This window comes from Mustelus asterias, chromosome 23 (assembly GCF_964213995.1).
Source record: "Mustelus asterias chromosome 23, sMusAst1.hap1.1, whole genome shotgun sequence".
NCBI lineage: Eukaryota > Metazoa > Chordata > Chondrichthyes > Carcharhiniformes > Triakidae > Mustelus > Mustelus asterias.
The window spans coordinates 35,168,482-35,196,345 of NC_135823.1; the positions used below are offsets into that span (position 1 = coordinate 35,168,482).

Sequence of the window (27,864 nt, forward strand, 5' to 3'; positions counted from 1 at the left end):
GATCTTATTGAATGGCAGAGCATGCTTGAGGTGTCGAGTAGCATTCACCTGCTCCTAATTCATATCCTTGAATGTGATAAGTTATCCCCTACACCATGAGCTCTTATTTTGTGGAATAACCTTTGATGTCCCACCCTATTACTTGTCCTTTGGAAATCCAAGTACACCACAACAGAAGGTTCTCCTTTATTCACATTGCTTGTTACTTCCTCAAATAATTTGATTTGATTTGATTTATTATTGTCACATGTATTAACATACAGTGAAAAGTATTGTTTCTTGCGCACTATACAGACAAAGCATACTGTTCCTAGCGAAGGAAATGAGAGAGTGCAGAATGTAATGTTACAGTCATAGCTAGGATGTAGAGAAAGATCAACTTAATGCAAGGTAAGTCCATTCAAACGTCTGACAGCAACAGGGAAAAAGCTGTTCTTGAGTTGGTTGGTACGCGACCTCAGAGTTTTGTAGCTTTTTCCCGACGGAGAAAGGTGGAAGAGAGAATGTCCAGAGTGTGTGGGGTCCTTAATTATGCTGGCTGCTTAGTCAAGGCAGCGAGAAGTGTAGACAGAGTCAATGGATGGAAGTCCAGTAAATTAGTCAAACATGATTTCCCTTTCTCAAGACCATGTTGACTCTACCTGACTGCATTAATATTTTCTAAGTGCCATGCTGTAACTTCCTTAATAATTGAACTAAGTATCCAAGATTTCAAAGTTTGTCTACTTTAAACAAAATGTTACTGGTCCCTAACTGGTCATAACAAGATACACAGCCTTTGAGTCATAGAGGTTTACAGCATGAAAACAGGCCCTTCGGCCCAACTTGTCCATGCCGAATATTTTTCCTATTTTTGCAATTCTGGCATTATCTGCTGCCAGTCATAAATTAGTATGCTCTGTACCTTCCTGCCATTCTCTGATTATCACTAAGGTAAGAACCTTACTCTAGGTTTGTCCTTTCCCTTTAATCTACCACGTCTTCCATTAGGTGTTATCCCCCCTGCCCCCAACAATTTACTTTAAAAGCCCTCATAGTTTGAGGAAATGAATGGAGTCAAAGGAGAAGTTGCTCAGCCAATGGAGGAAAGTGGTGGTGGAGGGGGACTGATTGAACCTCTGTTCAAAGGAGAAACAAAGAGTCCTCAGGCTATTCTGGTGGAACTTGGAGGGAAAAAGGAATTGGATGTCCATGACAAAAGTAAATCAGTTAGGGCCAGGAAACAGGAAACTGTTGAATCAACAAAGGGCACCAGAAGATGTAGGTGGAAAAAAGACTGGACAAATGTAGAAAAAATAGAGTGAAATAGGAAGAAATCAGTTCCATGGGGGAAGAACAGTTTGAAATTATGAGTGTTGCAGGACAATCCTGTTTCTGAGTCTTCAGAAAAAGTTAGAGATTTACTGTACATAGTTGGGACAGAATGAAATTGGCAGACATGGAAGGTTGATCTTCAATTGAGATTAGATCAATGACAATTTGGGAAACAATGACTTGGGCCTTAATTTTCATAAAGACAGAGAGCCTCTCTGTCTTTATGAAAATGACTGTGGAGGCCTAAATCAGGTAGTCCCACCCTGAACATGGCGTTTCATGGGGAAGGGGGGATGGTGGATTCTAAGTTGCATATTCATGGTTCATGGAGGTAGCTGCCCATGTAAAACAGCAGCTGCCTCCAGTCATGTCAGATTTTCGTCAGCTCGGAGTGATGTGACCTGATGTGCGAAAATTAGACCTGGTAGAAGCAAGTCTCAACCTTGTTGAGTTATTTGGATACGTGATATATATATATATATATAGCCTTTTGGAGATGTAAGCTATCCTTTGGGGTATGGTCCTGACCTTTTGGAGAGATAAGGTGTTCTTTAGAATTGTTAAAAGTAGGTATGGATGTGTGTAAAAAATGCATAATTCAATACTGTCAAAGGGAACTGTCAAGGCATTTAAAACTCCCGCCCCTCAAATAGTTTTTTAAATTATTTGCTTGTTATTTCACTTTGTTAACATAATGCTGCATGAACAAATTCAAAGCCTTTCATTATTATTGTTCTGTGCCTTTCCCTTCAGTCGGATTTATAGCTCCAGGTGGCTACAGACTCTTTGAATTCCAAGCAAAAACAGAAAATGCTGGAAAAACTCAGGTCTGACAGCTTTTTGGAGAGAGAATAGAATCAATGTTTGGAGTCTGGATGACCCTTCATCCAGAGAATTGTTTTTTTTTTAAATCAATGAAAGCTTTTTAAGTAGTGAATTCTTCAATTGATATTTAATATCTTTATTTTATTTCATCTCAGCATGGTCCTGAGGTCTTCCCATGGTGGATACTGGGTGAGTTGGCAGGGTAGGTGGCGGGGGGAGGGGGCATAAATTTGCTTTGTTGTTAGAGGGTCTATAAAGCACCATGGGGATGGATAGAGGAGCACAATCATAGAAATCATAGAAACCCTACAGTGCAGAAGGAGGCCATTCGGCCCATCGAGTCTGCACCGACCACAATCCCACCCAGGCCCTACCCCCACATATTTACCCGCTAATCCCTCTAATCTACGCATTTTAGGATTCTAAGGGGCAATTTTTAATCTGGCCAATCAACCTAACCCGCACATCTTTGGACTGTGGGAGGAAACCGGAGCACCCGGAGGAAACCCACGCAGACACGAGGAGAATGTGCAAACTCCACACAGACAGTGACCCGAGCCGGGAATCGAACCCGGGACCCTGGACAAGTTGGCATGGAGGAAAGAGAGGCTATTGGGAATGGTTAGAGGGGCATGGAGCATATGAAGGGCTATGGAGATGGTGGGGAGCTTTGATTTAGAAAAATGGTTGGACATGGGGAGTGAGTGGGTGATGTAGTAAGGACTGGAAGACTTTTATTTTTTTAAATCCAGAGTACTGGTGCACCGAAGGAAGCCTTCCGCCCAGCCTATCTCTGCACCCGGCAGCCTTTGGACTTGTTCTGGGGTCGCCCCCATTGTTATTCCCACCCTCCAGCCCCGAGTAAAAATCTTGATCTTCCAGGGCACTTACTCACTTTTTGGATTTGCAGAGCCAGAAAATGTTTCTAATCTGCGTTCCTCACCCAGGCCCTTTGACCCTCAGTGATAATAAACACAGGAATTACGACCTGAAAAGGTGGTAGAAGTAGATTCTGCGGGAAATTTTAAAAGACAACTGGATATGTACTTGAAGAGAATTAATTTGCAGGGTGGGGTGAAAATGCTGGGGAACCTCGCTGCTGGGGACGAGGCAGCAGGTCGGAGCATTTAGAAGACAGGACCGGCTGACACATTTAGAGACGGACTAGGCCTGTTGTGGGCTGACAAAGTGAGGAAAGGGGAGCAGCAGGAAAAACTACAGCGGTGCTCGGCTGAGCCGGGGGAAGAGGAGGGAAACGCGGCCACTCCCGCGGGGTAAACAGTGTGTGGGGGTTGGAAATGAGCCCAGGAATGGCAGGGGGGGGGGTGAGACAGAAAGCAGCCCAGGCCCGTGGGGAAGGGAAAGAGTGTGGGCGTGAAAGGGGAGGGTCTGGGTACGGAGCCTGGGGAAGGAAGGTGAAAAATTAGTCCCAACGTGTCGGGTAGCGGATACAAGCTGGGTGGGGCAAGGGAGGGAGATTTGCTCCAGGTATATGGAAGAACAGGGTGGGGAAGCGGATGTGACCTGGAGTTGGGGCGGGTCTTTGCTAGCATACTAGAGAAAGGGGAAGGAGCAGGAAAAACAACAGCGGTGCCTGGGCTGAGCCGGGGGAAAGTTAAAATTGGTACAGTTAGAGTAAGGACAGGATGGCAGCTTTGGCCGTGATACTGACATTCTTGTTGCAGGTGTGAGTGACTGATCCAGGCCTCACCATGAACACAAGCCCCGGCACAGTGGGCAGTGATCCTGTCATCCTGGCCACTGCTGGTTATGATCACACCGTCCGCTTCTGGCAGGCGCACAGTGGCATCTGCACCCGGACTGTGCAGCATCAGGATTCTGTATCCTTGCCGCCTGGCCCCAGCCAATTTGCACATGGCGAGGTCCTAAAAACATCAAATGTGCTGAAAGAATCATAGAAACCCTACAGTACAGAAAGAGGCCATTCGGCCCATCGCGTCTGCACCGACCACAATCCCACCCAGGCCCTACCCCCATATCCCACCCGCTAATCCCTCTAATCTACGCATCCAAGGACACTAAGGGGCAATTTTAACATGGCCAATCAACCTAACCCGCACATTTTTGGACTGTGGGAGGAAACCGGAGCACCCGGAGGAAACCCACGCAGACACGAGGAGAATGTGCAAACTCCACACAGACAGTGACCCAAGCTGGGAATCGAACCCAGGTCCCTGGAGCTGTGAAGCAGCAGTGCTAACCACTGTGCTACCGTGCCGCCCCGACAAATTGAGTTGATTTAGTTATGTTAGTTGAGGGATATTTATTGGCCAAGACAGACAAGTGATCTCACCTGCTCTTCAGATAATTCCAAGGGACCCTTTACATCCACCTGAGATGGCAGGTGGCACCTCCATTTAATGTCTCTTCTAAAAGACAGCACCTCTACTTATGCAGCATCCCCTCAGTACTGCACTGGAGTGTCAGCATAGATATGTGCTCAAGTTTCGTACTTTTGTAATTTTTTTCCATAAAATTTGATGCGATTAAATATAATCAGATTTCCTGTCTCAGCAGCTGGCAATCAATTAGGTCAGTATTTCTTAAACTGTTTTGGTTGAAGAACGCCTTTTCAAATAGATTAATGCTCATGGAGCTTCCATCTAAATTATAAACTTAATACGAATGAGTTGCATTTTGTGTCCTTTCTTTGCGTTTATATTGTACTTAAGAACATAAGAAATGGCTAGAGTAGGCCAGTTGAGCCTGCTTCAACATTCAACAAGATCATGGCTGATCTTTTGCCTGAACTCCTCCTTCCTGCACTGACCACATATCTTTTAATTCCCTCAGTACTCAACAGCCAAGCATCTAGAGTTTTTAAAAATTAATTTGTGGAACATGAGCGTCACTGGCTGGCCAGCATTTATTGCCCATCTCTAGTTTCCCTTGAGAAGGTGGTGGTGAGCTGCCTTCTTGAATCGCTGCAGTCCGTGTTCTGTGGGTTGAGCCACAATGCGGTTAGGGAGGGAATTCCAGGATTTTGACCCAGCGACTGTGAAGGAACGGTGATATATTTCCAAGTCAGGATGGTGAGTGGCTTGGAGGGGAACTTGCAGGTGGTGGTGTTCCCATTTATCTGCTGCCCTTGTCCTTCTAGGAAATGGTCGTGGGCTTGGAAAGTGCTGTCTAAGGACCTTTGGTGAATTGCTGCAGTGCATCTTGTAGATAGTACACACTGCTGCTACTGAGCGTCGGTGGTGGAGGGATTGAATGTTTGTAGATGTGGTGCCAGTCAAGCGAGCTGCTTTGTCCTGGATAGTGTCAAGCTTCTTGAGTGTTGTTGGAGCTGCACCCATCCAGGCAAGTGGGGAGTATTCCATCACACTCCTGACTTTTGCCTTGTAGATGGTGGATAGGCTCTGGGGAGTCAGGAGGATGAGTTACTCACCACAGTATCCTTAGCCTCTGACCTGCTCTTGTAGCCACTGTTTATGTGGTGAGTCCAGTTGAGTTTCTGGTCAAGGGTAACCCCAAGGATGTTGACAGTGGGGGATTCAGTGATGGTCACACTATTGAATGTCAAGGGCAGTGGTTAGAGTGTCTCTTATTGGTGATGGTCATTGCCTGGCATTTGGTGTGGCATGAATGTTACTTGCCACTTGTCAGCTCAAACCTGGATATTGTCCAGATCTTGTTGCATTTGAACATGGACTGCTTCAGTATCTGAAGAGTCGCGAGTAAATAGAGTTTTCCTGGGTAGAAAATTGAAAAGATTCACAAACCTCTGAATGGATAAATTTCTCTTAATCTCAGTCCTAAATGGCCTGAGCATTTTTGATTGTTCAGCCAGGAGGAACACTTTTGCTGCGTCTATCCTGTCAAGAAACCTCCCATCCATTGACATTTCTACACTCCACGAGAGTGGAGGATATCATGGATCATGAGGTTACAGATTATGAAGGAATTTCATTCTGCTGTTTCTAAGGCTCACAACGCTTATGGATGTCCAGTTTTGATCTGCTAGATCTGTCCTTAAGAACTTTATATGATTCAATTAGATCGCCTCTGATTCTTGTAAACTCTAGAAATATAGGTTTAGTCTATATATTCTTTCTGCATAGGGCAATCCCATCATCCTACTAACTCTTGTCGTTTAATCTCTTCTGTCATTCGTCCTGTCACTGACCTTCCTTTTCGTTCTTTTCCCAAGCCTTCCCCAACCCCACCCCTTTTACTTGTCTAATACCTTTCACACTCCTAACTTTTCCTATTTCTGATGAAGGGACATTGACCTAAATTGTTAACCCTGTTTTACTCTCCACAGATGTTGCCTGACCTAAGTATTTCCAGCAATTTCAGTTTATTTTGCCCCTCATCCCAGGAGCCAACATTTGTTGCACTCCCTTTAGGTAAAATATATTCTTCTTTGATTAGGAGACCAAAACTGCATGCTACTCCAGGTGTTGCCCCACTTGTATTCTGTAAACTTTCTTCATTTGTATATTCTAATTCCTGTGTAACAAAAGTTAGCATACTGTTCTGCTTCCATTTTTATTCATTCATGGGATGTGAGCATTGACGACCAGTCCAGCATTTATTGCCCATTCCTACTTAGCCTTGAGAAGGTGGTGGTCAGTCAGTGCTTTGAACCACTGCAATTCGCGTGCTGTAAGTGCACCCACAGTGCTGTTAGAAAAGGAGCTCCAGAATTTTAGTCCAGTGACAGTGAATGTATGAAAATATAGATTTAGGTCAGGGTGATGCATGTCACGGAGGGGGACTTGTTGGTGGTGGTGTTCCCATGTGTCTACAGCCTTTGTTCTTCTAGGTGGTAGAAGGTAGTGTTACATGCTAGCCAGGGTGTAGAGAAAGATCAACTTAATGCGAGGTAGGTCCATTTAAAAGTCTGATGGGCAGAAGCTGTTCTTGACTCGGTTGGTACGTGACCTCAGACTTTTGTATCTTTTTCCTGACGGAAGAAGGTGGAAGAGAGTATGTCCAAGGTGTGTGGGGGTCCTTAATTATGCTGGCTGCTTTTCCGAGGCAGTGGGAAGTGTAGAAATGTCAATGGATGGGAGGTTGCTTTGAGTGATGGACTGGGCTTTGTTCACGACCCTTTTGTAGTTTCTTGCGGTCTTGGACAGATAATTGACTCCTTGCTGACTTTTTCCTATTGTTTATCTCCAGGCAGCTTGGTCATATGATCAAAAATCAAAACATGGATATTAATATGAAAGCAAGCTGCTTTTTATCAGAAATCTTTCAGAGAAACATGGACCATTGCAGTGGATTGGCTCTGGGGAGTCAGAAGGTGAGGTACTCACTGCAGAGTTCCCAGCCTCTACTCTTGAGCCACAATATTTATATGGCTAGTCTAATTAAGCTTCTGAGCAATGGTAACGGCCAGGATGTTGATGATGGGTGATTCAGCAATGGTAATGCCTTTCAATGTCAATGACTAGGTTCTTTCTTGTTGGAAATGGTCATAGTCTGGCGCTTGTGTAGCATGAATGTTACTTGCCACTTGTCAGCCCAAGCCTGAATGTTGTCCAGTTCTAGCTAAATAAGGGCACAGACTGCCTCAGTAGCTGAGGTGTTACAAATGAGATAGATTGTCCACTTGATACTTCTGGCAGAAGATGGTTAGAAATGCTCTGCCTTGTCTTTGGCACGGACTTTTCGAATTCCACTTTGAGGATGGTGATGTTTGTGGAGCCTCCTCCTGCAGTTAGTTGTTTCATTGTCCACCATTGTTACCGATTGAAAGTGGCAGGACTGTAAGAGCTTTGATAGTGTCCGTTGGTTGTGTAATCACTTGGATCTGTCTATAGCTTGCTGCTTCTGCTGTTTCATGTGTATTTGGCTCTTTTTTGTAGCTTCACCAGGCTGATGTCTTATTTTTAGGTATGGCAATGCTGGCAATGCTCATGTACTCTCATTAAACCATAGTTGGTCTCCTGGCTTGATGGTAATACGAGAGTGGAGGATATCATGGATCATGAGGTTACAGATTATGAAGGAATTTCATTCTGCTATTTCTAAGGCTCACAACGCTCATGGATGTCCAGTTTTGATCTGACCTATATATATCTCATTTAACACAGTGTAGTGACACAACATGATGGAGCGTGTCCTCAGTGTAAAAATGGGACTTTATCCCCACAAGGAATGTGTGGTGTTTGCTCCTACCAATATAGTCATAGACGGGTGCAACCTGTGACAGATAGATTGACAAGGAAAAGATCAAGTAGGTTTTTCCCTTGTTTTTGTTCTCATGCCACCTGCTGCAGGCCCGACTGGCAGATATCCCATTCATGATTCGGTCAACTCAGTCAGTATTGGTGTTATGGAGCCATTCTTGGTGATGGACAGTGGAGTGTCCTTGCTACTCTGCTTCTTTCAAGTGGTGTTCAAAATGAGGAGCACAGTTTAATTAACTGAGGGAGGGCAGTTGGTGCTAATTAGCAGGAGGTTTCCTTATCCATATTTGATCTAATGTCATCAAACTTCCTGAGGTTTGGAGCCAATGTTGAAACCTCCCAAGGCCATTCCTGTTTGACTATACCTATGTGCTGGCAGCTCTGGCTGATCTGTCCTGGGGGTGGGATAGGATATTCCTGTGGATGGCAATGGTGAAGTCTGGGACATTGGCTTTACGTTATGGCTGTACCTGCATTTCTGTGTGATTATGTACAAAGACACGGTTGTTCTGAACGCAAATGTTTCTCTCACTCTCACCATTCAGAAAATATTCTGCTTTTTTATTTTCCCTACCTGCGGGCAGCACGGTGGTTAGAACTGCTGCCTCAGCACCAGGGACCCGGTTTGATTCCCGGCTTGGGTCACTGTGCGGAGTCTGCACGTTCTCCCTGTGTCTGTGTGGGTTTCCTCCGGGTCCTCTGGTTTCCTGCCACAGTCTGAAAGACGTGCAGGTTAGGTGCATTGGCCATGCTAAATTCTCCCTCAATGTACCCGAACAGGAGCTGGAGTGTGGCGACTAGGGGATTTTCACAATAACTTCATTGGAGTGTTAATGTAAGCTTCCTTGTGACACTAATAAATAAACTTAAAGTGGATAACTTCACAAGTCATCTGCCATGTTCTTGTCCACTCACCCAACCTTTTTCTCTGCAATCTCATTGCATGCTACTCACTGATAATTTTATCAGCCTTGTATTTGTACAAACTAGAGTATATTACACTCAGTCCCCTCATCATTAACATGGATTGTAAATAGCTGACGCCCAAGTATTGACTCTTGCCATACTCAGTTTGTTTACAGCCTGCCAACTTAAATATTTTAATTATTACTTTATTATTTTTTGCCTTTTAACCAATCCTCACCATGTGCAAATATATTATTCACAATCCCATGAGTCCTAATTTTGTGTGACAAATTACTGAATTAATTTTGAAAATCCAAATACACTACATCCATTACTGCATCTGCAAAAAAGCAGATTGGTCAGTCAGGAATCCATGTTGACTCTGTTTAATCATATTATAATTTTCTGGTCCATGTTACCTCATCCCTAATAATAGGTTCTAGGATTTTGCCTACTACTGATATTAGGCGAACTGACCTATAATTTCCCGTTTTGTCTTTTACTCCTTTAATAAACAGCAATGTTATATTGCTCCTGTCCAATCCTTGTGAGTTCTTCTAAAATCTAAGGAGTTCTGGAAAATAAAAACCAGTGCATCTAAATTAAAAAAAATCTCCCCCTCCTTTAAACAAGGCTGAGCTCCCATCCTCTAACTGCGGGTCGACCTAATGATCTTCCTGTTGCTGTGAGCACCCCTCTGTGCATACTGCCCAACACACTCTATGCTGCACTTGTGGTGGCTACATCCCACTACCACCACCTGACTTGCACCATACTTGCCTTCAGCTCTTGCTCGTTCATAATTCATATTGTGCACAGTCCCTGAAAAGTCTCTGAATCCCCAGATAGCCCCAGTTTGTAAAGCACTAACTTAGATGGACAGTGAATGACCATCACTTTGTTCCATAAGCAGCATCACCGTGCATATACATGGTGGTCAGATAATTAGTAATTTATTTCAATTACACAGTGAGTGACACTATCCTGCTTTGTAAACCTGATTACAGTTATAGAGGGATAAGCAGTAATTGATGTACCATTTTTAATTACAGCGGACATTGTGCTTGGTAATTTACTTCCTGAAACGGCAGGAATATGCAGAATTCAGCAGTCATTACAATGTTAAATGCATGGTAGCTTCCTGTATAAGACTTCTTGAGGATGAATATGACTTTTACGTGAAACAAGCAAGTTCATTTTGTGTTCAAACAATAGGAATAAAGTATAAATATAAAACTGGTAGAAAAACTGAATAGTAATAAACTGAAATAGAGGCAGTTTTGATGCATAATTTCCACAATCTAGAGTCAATGTCCAGTATTCTTTATTCCTATTTTAGATTTGCAATATTTTCCCCTCATTCTGTATTCCCTTGCTTTTTTGTAATTTTGCATCATGCTCTGAGCATTCATCTTCAGGTGAGAGTGCACAGCTTTAGCTCCAATGTTCTGAACATGCCTTCCCCTTGGTGTCATTGGCCAGGTTCACATCCTGTAGCAACTTGCGAGTGTTAATCTGTCTCAATGCTCAGAGATGTGCTCAGCTGTACTGTGTGGAGTGAGTGAGGCGACCCTTACCCTTTTCCACCACCTATAGTTACCAGGCACCAGTGAAACTTTCAGTGTGTTACTTGTGCTAGGAGCTGGGTTGATGAATTACTGTATGTTTCTGCTTCATTCTTCTTGCTTCCTTAACAAAGTTCCCAGCAGGTGAATGCCTTGGAAATCACCCCAGACCGCAGTATGATTGCAGCAGCAGGTAAGCAGAGTGGCGAGCACCTGTGTACTCCATTCACCGTGATGCTTTTTAGACAGACCTGTGGGTCATGATGCTTGCACCAAGCTTCACACTGAAATGTGTGATTATTGAATGGTATGGTGTAAATCCAAGCATATTTAACACAACTCCTGTGTAGTTGAAATGGAGATAGAAACTGAAATATAGCTATGTGAAATATACCTAACATGAGGTATTCTAAGATTGATATATCCACTCCCCAATGGGAGAGGGATGGAAGGGAGGATTGCATTTTAAATGTTTCTAATCTTGCTAAAGGCTGGAGAATTTTTTGCTTGTGCCCTGAAAGACTTCACTTTGCTGAAAGGTGAAAATTAGTGACCGTAGTCGTCAGGGAGATTTGCATAATTTTATGCCCACTTTTCAGAAAAGCAAGGACTACATTTTGACCATGTTGCTGCTCATTCTTAAAGCATGGAGTACGACTTGAGCCATGTTCTGCAGTGTAAACGGCACTCCCGTTGCAAGTGTCATCTGATGTAATGACGTTTCTTTTTTTGGCCCACCTTGTAGGGTACCAGCATATCCGAATGTATGACCTGAATTCAAACAACCCAAACCCAGTCATTAACTATGACGGGGTCAGCAAAAACATCACCTCAGTGGGGTTCCATGAGGATGGGCGTTGGATGTACACTGGTGGGGAGGACTGCATGGCCCGGATCTGGGACCTCAGGTATTTATCAAGAAACAAACAAGTCAGCTGTGGCTTATTTGGTAACATTCTCACATTTGAGTCAGAAAGTTGTGGGTTCAGATACCACTCCAGAGACTTTCGAATGCAACATTAAACAGATGCTTTGTCTACCCTCTCAGATGTATGTAAAATATCCCATGGCATGGTTCTAAAGAAGAGCAGTGTATTTCTTCCCTATGTTCTGATCAATGTATTTATCCCTCAACTACATCACTAAAATAGATTATTTATTATATTGCTGTTTGTAGGATTTTGCTGTATATGACTTGCTGCTGCATTTCCTACATTGCAGCAGTGACTGTTTCAAAAATTACTTAATTGTTTAAAGTTTATCAGTGTCACAAGTAGGCTTACATTAACACTGTAATGAAGTTACTGTAAAAATCCCCTAATTGTGAGGTTCTTTGGGACATTATGAGGACACGATGGGTGTTGTGTTAATTCCAATTTTTAAAATTCAGGTTGGGGGAGCCTTCTTGAAAAAAATTATAAAAGGAAAGCCCACAGCAATCTTTGGTGTTCCCGTAACCAAGGAACCATTGTGATCAGAATTAAGTATCACAGTAATAGATTGTCACACACTAATCAAAGACCACAATCCTAATCAGCCTCTTCCTTGATTAGGTTGCTGCCCCACCAAGTGAAAAGACAGGATCCGCACACTGTATGTTCCCAATTTCTACTGCAGTTGCTAGTTGGAGATGAAGAACTTCAGATTCCATAAGAAGTTCTGTTTTGATCATTTGCTTTCACTTTCAATATGGGAGCAACCTGAGACCCTTGTTTGCTGGTCAACACCTCGCAGCAGACCAAGCTCTGCAGAGTCCTAGAGACAGTAGGAGGAGAAAATATGCTGAATGGGTAAAGGGAGTGGGTGGGGGTGTCCCTGAGCCCTGGCAATATCACAGGTACTCTTGTGTACTCTGAGATATCTGCACTTTCATTCTGACCTCTTGCACATGATCCATTTTAATTGCTTAAACATTGGTGGCCACGCCTTCAACTGCCTATGCCCTAAGTGCTGGACTTCCTCCCCTAAAACACTCTATACCTTGTTTTCCTTATTGAAAACACTCTTGAAAACCTACCTCTTTAACCAAACTGTTGGCCAGTTGCCCTAATATACCTTTGTGTGGCTGATGTCATATTTTGTTGCTCCTGTGAAATATCTTGGGACATTTTATTACATTAAAGGCACTAGATAAATACAAGTTGCTGTTCACAACCTCAAGATGATCCAAAGCACTTAACCAATGAAATATTTTTTGAAATATAATCTCTACTCTAATTTGAAAAATACAGCAGCTAATTTACACATGTTAAGGTTTCACAAATAGCAATGTATTAATGATCACATCCTTTTACTTAGTAATACGAGTTAAAAATGGATATTTGCCAGGGAGAGCTCTCCTACTCCCTCAAAATATTGCCATGGGATTTTTTTTTATCACCATTCCACCTGTTAAAACTATATGAATTTCACAAAACCAAAGTTTTACTACCACTGAAAATATCAAAACACTACAAATACTATGGGTTGATTGACGATGACCCCAGTGCTATACTGCCACTTTTTCCATCATTGAAATAAATGAATTGTACCACAGTGTTATGAAAGTTGTAGTAAATCTGCTGCTTAAAAGAACTGTTCAGTTAAGGCAGAAGGATTGTTAATTTATAAATCAGAGAAAACACTGAGGTATGTTATGTGTAGCATCAGCAATGTCCTCACATAGAATCGCCAGTAGACTGAGTGCCTTCCCCCTCGTTGAATCATGACTTTTAAAAATATCTTACTATCTTGCCCTGGAAAAAAGTGCACAATCTTAGTGAGATTTGGCGTGAATTTTAATTTGCAAGAGGAGCACTGGTGTATGTATGTATGTGGAAAGTGCTGAAGTGTCGGGAAACCAACATGAACCTGTCCATCTTGACATTTAATTGGTGCACAATTCGAAGTGTGTGAAAAAACCCCCCTGAAGCTGGTAGGTTGGGAATGTAGATATGCAGAAAGGCAATTAACTGAAGTTTTAACCCTCTTTCTCACGTAACTGCCAACATACTGGTCTCCCAACACTCTGAAATTTGTCGGGGTCAACAGGGTTTAGAGTACAATGGAGATTGATAGGCCTTTGAAACTGACTGGCCGGAAACCAAAACAGAACATCTGCTTCTTTAGAACAGATTCACACGAATACCAAATTTCAAAGGGAACAACAATTTATGCTGCATGAGAAGAGGGTGCTGATTGGTTGGCAAGTGGACTTTGGTGGAGGCTTTTCCATGGAGAATGCACCAGCGAACAGTTAATTGCCAAGTTTAAATTTAAACCAGGCAGGTTGACTGTGATTGGTCAAAACATTGCCTTTTAAATATTGAGGCTTTAACACTCAGATGTTTCCAGATCCCCCAGGTTTCACTTGCCTCCTCTTTTTCCATTTGGAGTTTGGTCTCACAAGGACTTCACTTAATTATCCTTATTCACAGAAGAAACAAATGCTGTGCATCCAGCAAATGTCTCCACAGTATATTCCTCGACAGATATACAGAAAAATGCTGGAAATGGTTAGCAGGTTAAGCAGCCTCTGTGGAGACAGAGACAAAATTAACATTTCAGGTTGATGTTCATTCATCATAAGTCTTGAAGCATTAACTCTCTTTCTCTTTCCACAGATGCTGCCCAATCTGCTGAGTGTTTCCAGCAATTTCTGTATTTATTTCAGATTTCCAGCATCCGCAGTATTTTGATTTTGTATTAGCCCTCCATAGATATATTTGCTGTTGAATCCACTTTTATTTCTATCTTGAATCTTCATATCTAGTCAACTTGTTTTTGTCAAATTCAAGCATCCATCCATGGCCTTTATCCTTCCTATCTTTGTAACCTTCTCCAGCCCCACAACTCAATGAAATATCTGCTTTCCTATCGTTCTGGCCTTCTTGAACAACCCCAATTTTAATTGCACCATCTTTGGTGTACATGCCTTTAGCTGTCTGGACTCTAAGCTCAGAACTCTCTCCCTAACCCTCTCAATGCCTATCTTACATTCCTCCATTAAGACATTACTTAATACCTGCCTGTTTAACCAAGCTTTTGGTCACCTTCCCTAATTTGTCCTCATGTTACTCAGTGTCATCTTCTGCTTTATAATTCTCTTCTAAAGTGTCTTCGGGACATTTTATTATATTAAAGGTGCTGTACAAAAACAAGTGGTTGTCCATCTGAAACTGAGCCTGAAATTCTTTTCTTTTGAAAGGTCACGTAATCTGCAATGTCAGAGAATCTTCCAGGTCAACGCTCCTATCAATTGTGTCTGCCTGCATCCCAATCAGGTAAGGAGTACCACTACCAAACACCAAAACTGGAGGAAAGGCGTTGTTTCCCTACTCACGCTGAGAAGCTCTGTGTTTGGTCTCTAGTGGAGACATGAAAAGGGCTCAAGCTGCAAATCCATCTTTCATTTGCCCACAGTATGCATTACCTGCCAGTATGTGGCGCTGCTGCACTTTGCAAAGTCTCTTCATAACTTGTCAGTACTTATTGAATCTGTGATCTGATCCAGCTTGACCTACAAAATCATGATCTAAGGGCTAAACCTGTCTCTGAACCATAAGAAAATGAAGGTATTGAATGCTCCAGTAATGCTTATGGTGCTACATCAAGTTTTTTAAGTGCTGGAAGCCATGTGTGTAGAGATGATCAGTTTTGATTGTAGAAAACTGAATTCAATAAATCTGATCATTCATGGGCTTGCACCATTTAAAATGACATGGAGAACCTAACACCTAGCAGGAAAGGGAAGCTGTGCTCCTCAAACACCAACATCCCACAATCTGATTTAAACATAATTGCAACATGGCTTAGGTGACTATGCTCTAATTACGCAATTCAAAAAGCATCAAAATATCATAACTATATCAGAGCAGCAAGAATGAGCGATAAATGTGGCCTAATGTTAGCTTTATCTCTTGAGGAAATGAAACATAAGGATGCAAATGGATCACAGAATTGTTACAGCACAGAAGGAGGCCATTTGGTCCATCGTGTCAGCAATGACTCTCCAAATTAATAATTCACTTAGTGCCTTCTTCCCGATAGCTTGCACATTCTTCCTTTTCTGATAATCTGATTCCTTTTTGAATGCTTCAGTTGAGCTTGCCTCCACCACAATGTCAGGCACTGCATTCCAGACTTTAAATATTTGCTGTGTGAATAAGTTTTTTTTCTCGTATTGCTTTTGTTTCTTTTGGCAATTACTTTAAATCTGTTCCTTCTCATTCTCAATATTTTCACTGATGGGAGCTGTTTCTCCCAATCTACCCTGTCCAGACCCCTCATAATTTTGAAGACCTCTATAAAATCTCTCCACCTTCTTTTCTCTAAGGAAAACAATCCCAACTTCTTCATACGTGAAATTCCTGGAACCATTCTTGTGAATCTTTTCTGTACTTAATGCCTTCATATCCCTTAAAATGCGGTGCCCGGTACTGGACGCAGTACTCCAGCTGAGGTCGAGCTAATATACGAGTTCAACATAACCTTCTTGCTCTTGTGTGGAGTTTGCGCGTTCTCTGTGTGGAGTTTGCGCGTTCTCCTCGTGTCTGCGTGGGTTTCCTCCGGGTGCTCCGGTTTCCTCCCACAGTCCAAAGATGTGCGGGTTAGGTTGATTGACCAGGTTAAAAATTGGCCCTTAGAATCCTAAAATGCGTAGGTTAGAGGGATTAGCGGGTAAATATGTGGGGGTAGGGCCTGGGTGGGATTGTGGTCGGTGCAGACTCGATGGGCCGAATGGCCTCCTTCTGCACTGTAGGGTTTCTATGATTTCTATGATTTGTACCTTATGCCCTATTAATAAAGCTTAGGTTACAGTATGTTGTATTAACTGCTATCTCAACGTGTCCTGTTACTTTTAATGACTTATGTCTACATAAACCCAGGTGTCTCTGCTCCCACAGCTCCTTTAGAATTTTACTGTTTATTTTATATTATCTCACCCTGTTCTTGCTGCCAAAATGATTCACATTTCTCTGCGTTGAACTTCATCTGCCACCTATCTTCCCGTTCCACCATCTTTTCTATGGAGGTGATTTTTAGCCTACATTCACTGTCAGAGAGAATGGCGACGCAGGCTGAAAATCCGGAATCGGGAAACGCAATTTCTGGAGAGAACATGTCACGCGAATTTCCCTGCCCCTCGACAGTGATGTGGTTCATACCTACAAAGGATAAGAACCTCAGTTAAATGATTTTAAATGTAAACACTTTTGCCACGTATTTCCCCCTCTGTATTGTCGGTTACAACAGATTAACCCAGACGTGAACCTGTCACGGGGATCCCCACATGAGGGCAAAAGTGAGTATGGCACCTGGGGAGAGGGACATGCCTGGGCAGTTCCTAACTGTGCCAACCTGGCAGTGCCAAAGGTGAACCCTAGTGGGAGCCTCTTTGGGGCGGGTGGGTGGTGCTTGTGTGTGTAGTGGGGAGGAGAGCAGGAGATGCTGGTGATGACTGTTTAAGGTGTAGGTCGGGGGGGAGAAAGAAAGAGGGGGAGATGCCAGCGATGACTGATGGTTGTGGGGGGGGTGGGGGAATGCTGTGATGTCAGTTGATTGGGTGGGGGGGATGCCTGTGTTGACCACTGGGGCAGAGGAAAGAGAGAAATACTGGTGTTGATCTTGGGGGGAGATCTCTATTATGCGGGGGGGGGGGGAACGACATCTCTATGGTGAGGTGTGGGGGGAGGTTATTTCTTAGTCTGATCAGGGCACTTGATCTCAGCCGCCTTTGCCAGTGTGTTTAGGCCCCGTCCCTCAAAATGGCAATGTGAAATACACTCCTCTTTTTTTTTTGACAAAGTGCCGTAAGATCCAGCAAGAAAACTACCTGGAGAGAAACATGCCGGTTTTCAGTCAGATCCTGATACTTTGCCATTTCCCATGTCTTCTTGAATGTCTTCTTCATCCTTCTCACAATGCTTCCGAGTTTCATATCCGCAAACTTTGAAATAGTGCTATGTACACTGAGGTCTAGTTCATTAATTTTTTTTCAGGAAAATCAAGAGTCCCAACACTGACCCATGGGGAACTCCACTGCAAACCTTCCTCCAGCCAAAGAACATCCATTAACCATTATTCTTTTTTTCTTGTCATGCAGTCAATTTTGTATCCATGTTCCTACTTTCCCCTTTTATTCCATGAGTTATAACTTTGCTCACAAGTCTGTTATGTGGCACTGTATCAAATATGAGCATATGAAATAAGAGCGGGTGTAGGCCATTCAGCCCCTCGAGCTGGTCCACCTTTCAATAGGATTATTGCTGATCTCATGTGTTTCTAATTCTACATTCTCATCTATGCCCGATAATCTTTGATTCACTTGCCTAACAAGAATCTATCTATCTCCACCTTAAAAATATTCAATAACCCTGCCTCCATGCCTTCTGAGGCAGAGAATTCCAATGTTGCACAAGCCTCCGAGGAAAAACTATTTCTCCTTTTCTCTGTCCTAAAAGGACAACTCCTAATTTTAAAACAGCACTCCCTAGTTCTGTACTTGCCCACAAGAGGAAGCATCCTTTCCATGTCTATCTTGTCAATACCACTCAGAATCTTAAATCAAGATCTTACTTCAATCAAGCCACATCCCACTCTTCTAAGCTCCAGAGCAAACACGCCCAGTTTGTCTTTCCTCATAAAACAACCCCGTCATTCTAGGAATCAATCTGGTAAACCTCCTCTGAACTGCCTCCAATGCATTTACAGCCTTCCTTGAATAAGGAGACCAAAACTGCATACCATATTTGAAATGTGGTCTCACCAATGCCCTGTATAACTGAAGCATAACATCCTTACTTTTATGTTCAAGCTCTCTCTCATAATAAAGGATAACATTCCATTAGTCGTAATTACTTGCTGTACGTGCATACTAACTTATTGTGACTCATGCTAGAGCACCTAGATCCCTCTGCACCTCTCCAGTCCTCTGGCACCTGTGTCTAAGGAAGATTGAAAAATTATGGTCAGTGCCTCTGCAATTTACACTTTCACTTCCCCTCAATATCCTTGGATGCATCTTATCTGGTTCTGGTGCCTTATCAACTAAGTACAGACATCGTTTCCAATACAGCCTCTTTATCAATATGAAACCCTCCTAGTGTCTGAATTACCTTCCTTTTCACCTTGGCCTGGATGGCATCTTCTTCTTTGGCAAAGACAGATGCAAAGAATTTATTTAATACTTAGCTGTCCCCTCTGTCTCCATGTATAAATTCTCTTTTTGGTCTCTAATCAGCCTTACTCCTTTGACAATTTATATGCGTTTAGAAGACTTTGGGATTCCCCTTTATGTTAGAGTCATGGAGGTTTACAGCATGGAAACAGGCCCTTCGGCCCAACTTGTCCATGCCGGCCCTTTTTTTAAACCACTAAGCTAGTCCCAATTGCCCGCGTTTGACCCATATCCCTCTATACCCATCTTACCCATGTAACTGTCTAAACGCTTTTTAAAAGGCAAAATTGTACCCACCTCTACTACTACCTCTGGCAGCTTGTTCCAGACACTCACCACCCTCTGATTGAAAAAATTGCTCCTCTGGACCCTTTTGTATCTCTCCCCTCTCACCTTAAACCTATGCCCTCTAGTTTTAGACTCCTCGACCTTTGGGATAAGATGTTGTCTATCTAGCTGATCTATGCTCCTCATTATTTTATAGACCTCTATAAGATCACCCCTCAGCCTCCTACGCTCCAGAGAAAAAAATTCCCAGTCTATCCAGCCTCTCCTTATAACTCAAACCATCAAGTCCCGGTAGCATCCGAGTAAATCTTACCTGCACTCTTTCTAGCTTAGTATCCTTTCTACGATAGGGTGACCACAACTGTACACAGTGCTCCTTCCTAAAGGTGGCTTTAAGTGAATAATTAACAACTTATTTTATTGAACCAACTTGGAACTTGAACTAAACCAGTAAAAATTTTAATTAAAGGATGGTTCGACTGAAATGCTGTTCAAATAAAGACAAGGGTCATTCAGTACCAAAACAGTAATAACAGAATCTTAGTCACTCTCAAAAAAAACTAGATACAGCCAGGTCTGGTGGCTTGGAAAAGATTTGGAGGTTCTTCTGTTGCTATCCGCTGTCTGTAAGCGCTGTCCGATTGGGTACTTTTCGCTGGTTGAATGGTGAGTTCTCTTAAGACATGTCTGAAGTTGGCAGAGTTAAGAACTGTTGATCTAACTGCCTTTAACTGCTTCAGCTGATCTGACCCTAGCTGTCAGTCTCTTTTCATACTCCCTCCTTGCTTCTCTTATTTGCTTTTTTTTTCTCCACTCAGAACCTTCAAGATTCAGCTTAATTCTCAGTTGCGTTTTTTACCTGACATCTGTCTTAATTTCTGTTTCTTCTGTCATAAAGGGAGTTTGGCTTTGTTCGCCCTATCAAGGGCAAGGCACCTTTCAAGAGAATATACCTTTTGACTGTACCCAAAATATCTCTTCTGTGAAGGAAGCTCATTGTTCAGCTACCTTTTTACCTGCCAACATTTGACACCAATTAATTAGGCCCAGATCCGTTCTTACCCCATTGAAGTTGGCTTTCCCTCAGTTAATCATTCTTACACAGGACTGTTCTTTGTCCTTTTCCATCATCAGCTTAAACCTTATGATACAATGATTACTGTCCCCTAACAATGTTCTCTTGCTGACATTTGATCCACCACATTCCTAAGAACCAGATCTAACAGTGCCTCCTTTCTCATTAGGCTGGAACCATACTGTTGTAAAAAGTTTTCTTGAACCCACTCTAGGAACTCTTGCCCCTCTCTGCCCTTTACATGATTACTAGCGCAGTCTATATGCGGATTATTAAAGCCCCCCATTATAACTACCCTATATTGTTTGCACCTCTGAAATTTTCTTGCAAATTTGTTCCTCCACATCCTTCCCAGTAGGTGGCCTATAGACTACACCAAGCAATGAAATGTGCCATTTTCGTTCCTTAGCTCTAGCCAAACAGATTCTGTCCTTGACCCTCCTCTAGGACATTTTCTTTCTCCAGCATTCAATGCTCTTCTTAATGAGTGTTGCCGCTCCTCCCCTTTTTTCTTCCTTTTTAATCTTTCTTGAACACCTTGTATCCAGGAATATTTAACACCCCGTCCTGTTCTTCTGTTTTAGCTACCATACTGTATTTCCACATGGTAATCTGCGCTTGTAACTCACCAATCTTATTTACCAGATTCTGTGTATTCACATAAATGCACAGTAAACATGATTTAGACTTTATTATTTACTACTTTACTCTGACCCGACCTATTAACTTCCTCTTCTTTATTCTAGTGCGATCTATCTCTACCAATAATCTGGTTGCGTTAGAACTCCTCTCTGATATTATCTCTTGATTGCCACACACCTGCCAAGTTAATTTGAGCCCTCCAAAATAGCACCAGCAAGATTCCCTGCAAGGAACTTAGTCATGATTCTATTTCATTGCAACCAGTCCGGCCTGTACAGGACCATTTGCCCCAGAGCTGGTCTCAACGTTCCAAGAAACTAAAGCTCTCCCTCCTGCTCGGCACAACATCGTGGGCCGAAGGGCCTGTTCTGTGCTGTACTGTTCTATGCACCATCTTCCTGGCCACACATTCATCTGCTTTGTTCTCCTATTTCAATACTCAATTGTGCATGGCACTGGGAGTAATCTGGAGATTACTACTTAAAGTTTATTTATTAGTCACAAGTAGGCTTACATTAACACCAATGAAATTACTGTGCAAATCCCCTAGTCGTTACAATCCGGCGCAAGTTTGAGTACACTGAGGGAGAATTCAGCATGGCCAATGCACCTAACCAGTGTTTCAGACTGTTGGGGGAAACCAGAGCACCGTGAGGAAACCCATGCAGACACGGGGAGAACGTGCAGACTCTGCACAGACAGTGACCCGAGCCGGGAATCAAACCTGGGTCCCTGGCATTGCAAGGCAGTAGTGCTAATCACTGTGCTGCCCGTGAGGTCCTGCTTGGTAGCTCACCCAGCTCCCTAAATTCTGACTGTAGGACCACATCACTCTTTCGAGCTATGCTGTTTGTACCAAGTGGACCACGACTTCTGGCTCTTCACTCCCTCCCCTTTGGGTGTTCTGCAGCCACTCAGTGACATCTGTGACCCTGACACCAGAGAAGCAACATACTATTCTGAATTCATTTCTGTGGCTGCAGAAATACCTATCTATTTCAGTATCAACTCAGCTATCACTATTGTTTTTCCCATCTTCTTTGTATCTTATGTACAACTGAGTTGGCTGTTGTGCCAAGGACTTGGCTCAGGCTATACTCCCCAGATGAATAATTGCTCTTGTCAATATTCAGAGCTGAATACAGGTTACAAAGTAGGATGCACTCAGGAGATTCCTGCACTACTTGCTTGATCATTTTTGACTGGTGGTCATCCATTTGCTCCCTCCCTGCATACTCTTAAGTTGTGGGGTGACTACATCTATAAACTTGCTACCCGCGAAACTCTCAGATGCAGCACAGTGATATCAACTTCTGCTCAAGTTTCAAAACCTGGAGCTCAAGGTACTACAACTGTTGACACTTCCTGCATAAATGGTTATCCAAGACATAGGAAGTGTCCTAGAGTTCCCACATAGCACAGGATGTGCACACTAGAGGTTGAAGCAGCCCTGCCATTTCTTTGATAGTTAATACTCTTGTTATTTCTAATAAGTCTTACTACTGCAAAGAGGTAGCAATGATATATGGGGAACATGGCAGGGTAGCTCACGATCTGATGCTGATGTATACACATGGGATATGGGGAAAATAGAGTTCTTTTAAAGCTTGGATCACTGATAGAATCTGACAACACAGGGAGGCCATTCAACCCATTATGTCAATGCTGTCTCTTTGAAAAAGCAATCTAACCAGCTCCGCCCTTTCCCCATAGCCCTGTTATTTTTCCCTTTGCATGCATATATCAGATTCCTTTTTGAAAATTAATATTGAATCTGCTGCCATCCCCCTTTTTCAATGGTAGATTCAAAATCATGGTAACTTGTATAAAAGGAAAATTTCCCTCATCTCTCCTAGTTCTTTTGCCAATAATGTTTAAGCCTGTATCCTTTGGTTTCTGATTCTCCGCTTGGTAGAAATAATTTTACCTGAGAAAACTTATCAAAACCCTTATTAAATCTCCCCTTAATCTTCTGTACTTAAAGGAGAACAACCCCAGATTTTTGATAAGTCCCTTGTTCCTAGAGATGTCTGAATGTCATTGTAGAAGTTATCAGGCATACCATTCAATAACATTAACAGCAACAGATCTAGGAATCTTCATATGTTCACCCTTTCGTCCTCATTGTGGAAGGTAAATCTCTGCTTTGTACTCTGAACCATGTGAATTATTTTGCAGGCAGAGCTGATTGTTGGTGATCAGAGTGGAGCCATTCACATCTGGGATCTGAAAACTGACCACAACGAGCAGCTGATTCCTGAGCCAGATGTTTCAGTCAATGCAGTTCACATAGATCCAGATGCAAGCTACATGGCAGCGATCAATAGTTCAGTAAGTGACTTGGAACCAGGAAAAGTATAGATCTTCATTGGCCTCCAAACCAGACTAAGGCACAAATTAGAGCAGCATGAATGAGACCTGCAGTTGGATGGGGGGGTTGCATGGGGTGCCAATGACAATGGGAGCTGGAGTTACTGTGCCTGGAGGGACGCGGACCTACAGGTTGTGTGGTCAATGGTCCAACTGATGTTTCAGTCTAACCCACACCATTTTTTCTCTGCTCTTTCTTCCTCTCCAGGGTAATTGCTATGTGTGGAACCTGACAGGAGGAATTGGCGACGATGTCACTCAGCTCATTCCCAAAACTAAAATCCCAGCTCACAAACGCTACGCTCTCCGCTGCAAGTTCAGCCCTGATTCCACGTAGGTCCTTTCTTTTATGTGATGTACTAACCACTACCAAACTCTCACATTCACTTGTGATACTGACCAGTGAGGGGTGTCATAAGAAGATTGTCCAACTTGAGGCCGCTGCAAAGTACCTTGCCTGTGATCCAAAACATGACATATTTACAAATTAATCTGTAAAAGAGCATAGTCAATTACCCTGCTTCCTGTGAAAGTGTGCTGTAGAACCAGTAAATCCACACATGGGCAGGTAATACAACGATAGAATGTATGTACAGTCAAGATTATTAGAGGCAAAATTAAGCAAAACTATTAGCAGACTTCACCAGATTATAGTAAAAGATGGATTCCTCATCAACTGTTTCAATACACATCTGAAAACTTTGTAATTTGCTTAATCCATCTATGCTGTTTCCTTTAAAGTATAGTCTGAGCATTGTACTGAATTGGTGGACTCTGTCTTACAATACTGGCTGTCAGTGTCTTGCTCCACTAGTTCAAGTACGAAGGCACCGATGCTTCTTATCCTTGTCCTTCAAACTTTGTGTAGGACTACCAGTGATGTTCCTGTGCTTGCCACATTGACACTGCACCTCCTCGTGCTTCTGCTAATCCTGGTCCTCCTCAGAGAAGGTGATTTTCCCGCTGACATTCCTCCCTTAGTCAATACCCTCAAAAACAGATCAGCAGGTCATTCATCTCATAGAATCATTACAGAAGGAAGCTATGTGCCCTTTGAACATGCCTGTTCTCTATCCCGTTCTCCCTCTTTACCCTCATAACTCTAAGTTTATTTCCCTCCAATACCTATCCAGTTTTATTTTGAAATCACTGATCACTTACAGCTGCCTCATTGGCAGAGAGTTCCAGGTCATTAGCATTTGATCCATAAAATAAATACTTGCTTGCACTCTCCTGTGTATCTCTTGCTCAAAATGTTAAATTGATGTCCCCTAGTCCTTGTGCCTTTAGCTAAATGGAACAGCTTTTTTTTTTGTCTACCTTTAACCAAACCTGACATAATCTTGTATATATCTATTAGATCTCTTCTCAATCTCCTCTGTCCTATCCTAACCTTATAGCCACGGCATACTGGAACCATTCAGGCAAATCTTCTCTGCACCTTCCCAAGGATCTTCATATCTTTCCATGCTGTTGAAGGCATTGTTTATTTGCACATGGCTGCCAGGTTTTCTTACATAACATTTGCTACATTTTCAAAGTAAATAGTTATGTGTGGAGCACTTTAAAATGTTCCTGGAGATATGCTAACATGCCTTATAAGCACAAGTCTTTCCTCTATTTAAATTGTGAATTGTCATTGCAACGGCCAACTGAGAAAAAAGTAATCTTAATTTGGTACTAGAAGTAAAAGTATAACAATCTCAAAAAAGTACTTATTACTTGATTTGGCTGTAAAAACTTTTGCCCCACACTCTGTTTATAGAATTTATGAATATGTCAAGTACTTCTGCAGTGGGATTCCTAACTCCTGCATTAATTCAATGTGGTGTTAGCTCTGAATTTCTGCCTTAAAATGGATTACTAAACCCTTTGTGTGTGGGTTTGTGTGTGCCTGGGTTCATGTGTGCATGCGTATATCGGTTATTTAAAATTGTTGATGCTTATTAGCCAAGTCAAAAACATTGCTCAAAATCCTGCTTTAATGTTTCACCTGGATGTGCACAAGACTCTATTGTAATAAAAGCTGGTGATAGATCTGCGGTGACAGATGGCAGAATAAGGTATTGAGGTGTACAGCTGCTACCTCCCACTATAGATAGTTGGTGTGTATTCATCAGTTAGCAGTGCTTAATGCTGCTTGTAGTTTCTTTATCCTCAATCCTTTGCAGTGACTGTTTTTCTAATGAGAGCTATTGCGCCTCCATTGCTTCTGCTGCTGATTTAAATGTCCCCCCCCCCTCCCAAAAGTTTTGTTCAGTTTTCTAACTGAACACTGGCTGAACATGGGGCAAATGACCAAATGGACCTGGAAGTGTACAGGCCATTGAAAGGAGACCTTATCGGAGACAAATTAGCTATGTTGAGAATTACCTTTCTGATGAACATATCACCAACATCAAAAGCATCTGAGTATGTCAGGAAGGCTAAGGCTAATGAAGCCTCACATGTATTTTAGAACAATGCTTCTTTAGCTACCCCAATATTGTGTATTATGGGTTGATTCCACTTCAAAACACTGTTAACGGTGTGCTTTATAACTATCTTGCTTGAAATCATCATTATACATATCCTAGAGCACTTGCACATTAATTGGCCCTGTTAATATGAATCGTATTGCAGTGCCACTATTAGCGTTGTTATCTTTCCTGACAGACTTCTTGCTACATGCTCAGCTGACCAAACCTGTAAAATATGGAGGACTTCAAACTTCTCCCTGATGACAGAGCTTAGCATCAAGAGCAACAATCCAGGAGAGACGTCACGGGGCTGGATGTGGGACTGTGCATTCTCTGGGGATTCACAATATATTGTCACAGGTAAGAAGACTACTGTAAAAATAAGCTGGTTCCATTTTAGCATTGTTTACACTGGTGCCGAGCAGGTTTCATGAAGATCGATGCTGAGACACGATTGAGTTCCTGGAAGAATTTGGATCTCTGAATAGCCTCATTGATTCCTTACTTTATATCGTGATGCCAAAGTAAAGTCTCACAGGCTAACAATGGAAATGATATGTGGCAGACCACTTTGGAAATGTGCTGGGTTTGGAATAAAACTGAAGACTTTGCATACTTTGCTTTGTAAGTTGAGCTTTGGCTCAGTGGCCCTAAATCTAATGTCACGAGGTCAAGTCCCACTCCAGGATTTGAGCACATAATCTAAACTGACACTCCAGAATAATAGAGAGTACTATGTTGTTGGAGCTGCTGGCTTTAGAAAGAGATGTTAAACTGAAGCCCCAATTTATCTGTTGGATGGATGTAAAATATTCAATGGTATATTTTGAAAACTTGCAGGGAAATTCTCCTCGCCAACTATTTATCCCTCGACCAACATCACTGAAACATACAGATTGGTGATGTATCTCAAAGCTATTTGTGGGACCTCCTGAAAGGAAATTGGCTGCTTCTAGTTAAACAATGATTACACTTCAAATGTACTTGATTAGCTGTAAAAAGCATCGGAACATGCCATGGTTGTGAGAAATGCTAAATAAATGCAGATTCTTTCTTCTAAAAGCACATTAGCCTGACACAACCATTCAGATAGTGCTGATTTTATCCACTAAGTGAGGCTGCTTGTGAGGGTTTTACAATTGAATTAGCTCAAGCCATTTCTAAAGTGCGTTAAGATGATTTTAATCCATAAATCTAAATATGGCCGATAGGTATTCTTTGCGTACTGAAAGGTAACATTCTTCTTTCCATTCAGCCTCTTCGGATAACCTTGCACGGTTGTGGTGTGTGGAGACTGGTGAAATTAAACGGGAGTACAGTGGCCATCAGAAAGCAGTAGTCTGCCTAGCCTTCAATGATAGTGTGCTGGGCTGAAGATTTCCATGGGATGCTTGCCTTCTCCCCTCTTTTATTCTTCCATCGCTCTCTTCACCGCTGTTCCTTTTCCAGTTCCATGTTGTTGTTGAAACAGCTCCCAGCCAGATTAGTATTTTGGAAGTCTCTGAAAAGACAAAATCAGTCCGAGCTGCTGAGGACTGGAACATTTCTGCATGCACCTTTGGCAGGCTTGACTATGACGTGACCTGTGAAGTGGTAATGGCCCAGTAAACTTCAGTTCTCACACCAAGATTTCAGCAAAGCACAGAGCTGAGTGATATTTTCATATCGTGTCCACCTGAACTGTGAAAAGAAATGCCCAGCAACACAATTCTAGATACTGTGCTTCCAAATTTGGACCATCTGAAGCATACCGTAAGCTTTCTAATACTGGGATGAGGTATTGGTAAGTACAGGTTTATTGCTGGTAGTGATGATGTGAGTGTTTTGAGGGTATAAATTAAGGATATCTTGCATAGTGTGAAGTGTAAGCTCCCTGATGTTATTTTTCCTGCTATGTACAAGTACTGATCCAGGAGAGAAGCTAATTAATAACACTAGAATTCAAATTTGTGCTGGTTTATTTTTACTCCTACAATGGAAGTCGTTTGATCTGCAGCAAGTGAACATATTTATGCCAGTGACACAACCACCTCACAAATTGCACAGAGAGAGAATTTGGACCTGTGATTTTACCATGCAGTTCGTGAGCACCTGAATC

The 27,864-nt window shown here is 42.5% G+C and overlaps 1 protein-coding gene across 6 annotated transcripts in view; it reads left to right on the plus strand.

Annotated features, from left to right (window-relative positions):
- mlst8 (MTOR associated protein, LST8 homolog (S. cerevisiae)) overlaps positions 1-27,806 on the plus strand; it is a 35,256-nt gene extending 7,450 nt beyond the window's left edge. Inside the window, exons 2-10 of one of the 6 annotated variants that reach the window (XM_078240268.1) lie at positions 2,295-2,328; positions 3,825-3,980; positions 10,916-10,967; positions 11,520-11,682; positions 14,961-15,036; positions 23,116-23,268; positions 23,516-23,640; positions 25,963-26,126; positions 27,022-27,806. In XM_078240268.1, coding sequence (XP_078096394.1) covers positions 3,852-3,980; positions 10,916-10,967; positions 11,520-11,682; positions 14,961-15,036; positions 23,116-23,268; positions 23,516-23,640; positions 25,963-26,126; positions 27,022-27,140 — 981 coding nt within the window. In that variant the 5' untranslated portion in view covers positions 2,295-2,328; positions 3,825-3,851 and the 3' untranslated portion in view covers positions 27,141-27,806. Of the gene's footprint in view, positions 1-2,294; positions 2,329-3,200; positions 3,414-3,564; positions 3,981-10,915; positions 10,968-11,519; positions 11,683-14,960; positions 15,037-23,115; positions 23,269-23,515; positions 23,641-25,962; positions 26,127-27,021 lie in introns of those variants that run through there. The other 5 variants (XM_078240267.1, XM_078240265.1, XM_078240266.1 and 2 more) reach the window with 5 other exon arrangements.
- The last annotated feature ends 58 nt before the right edge of the window (positions 27,807-27,864 follow it).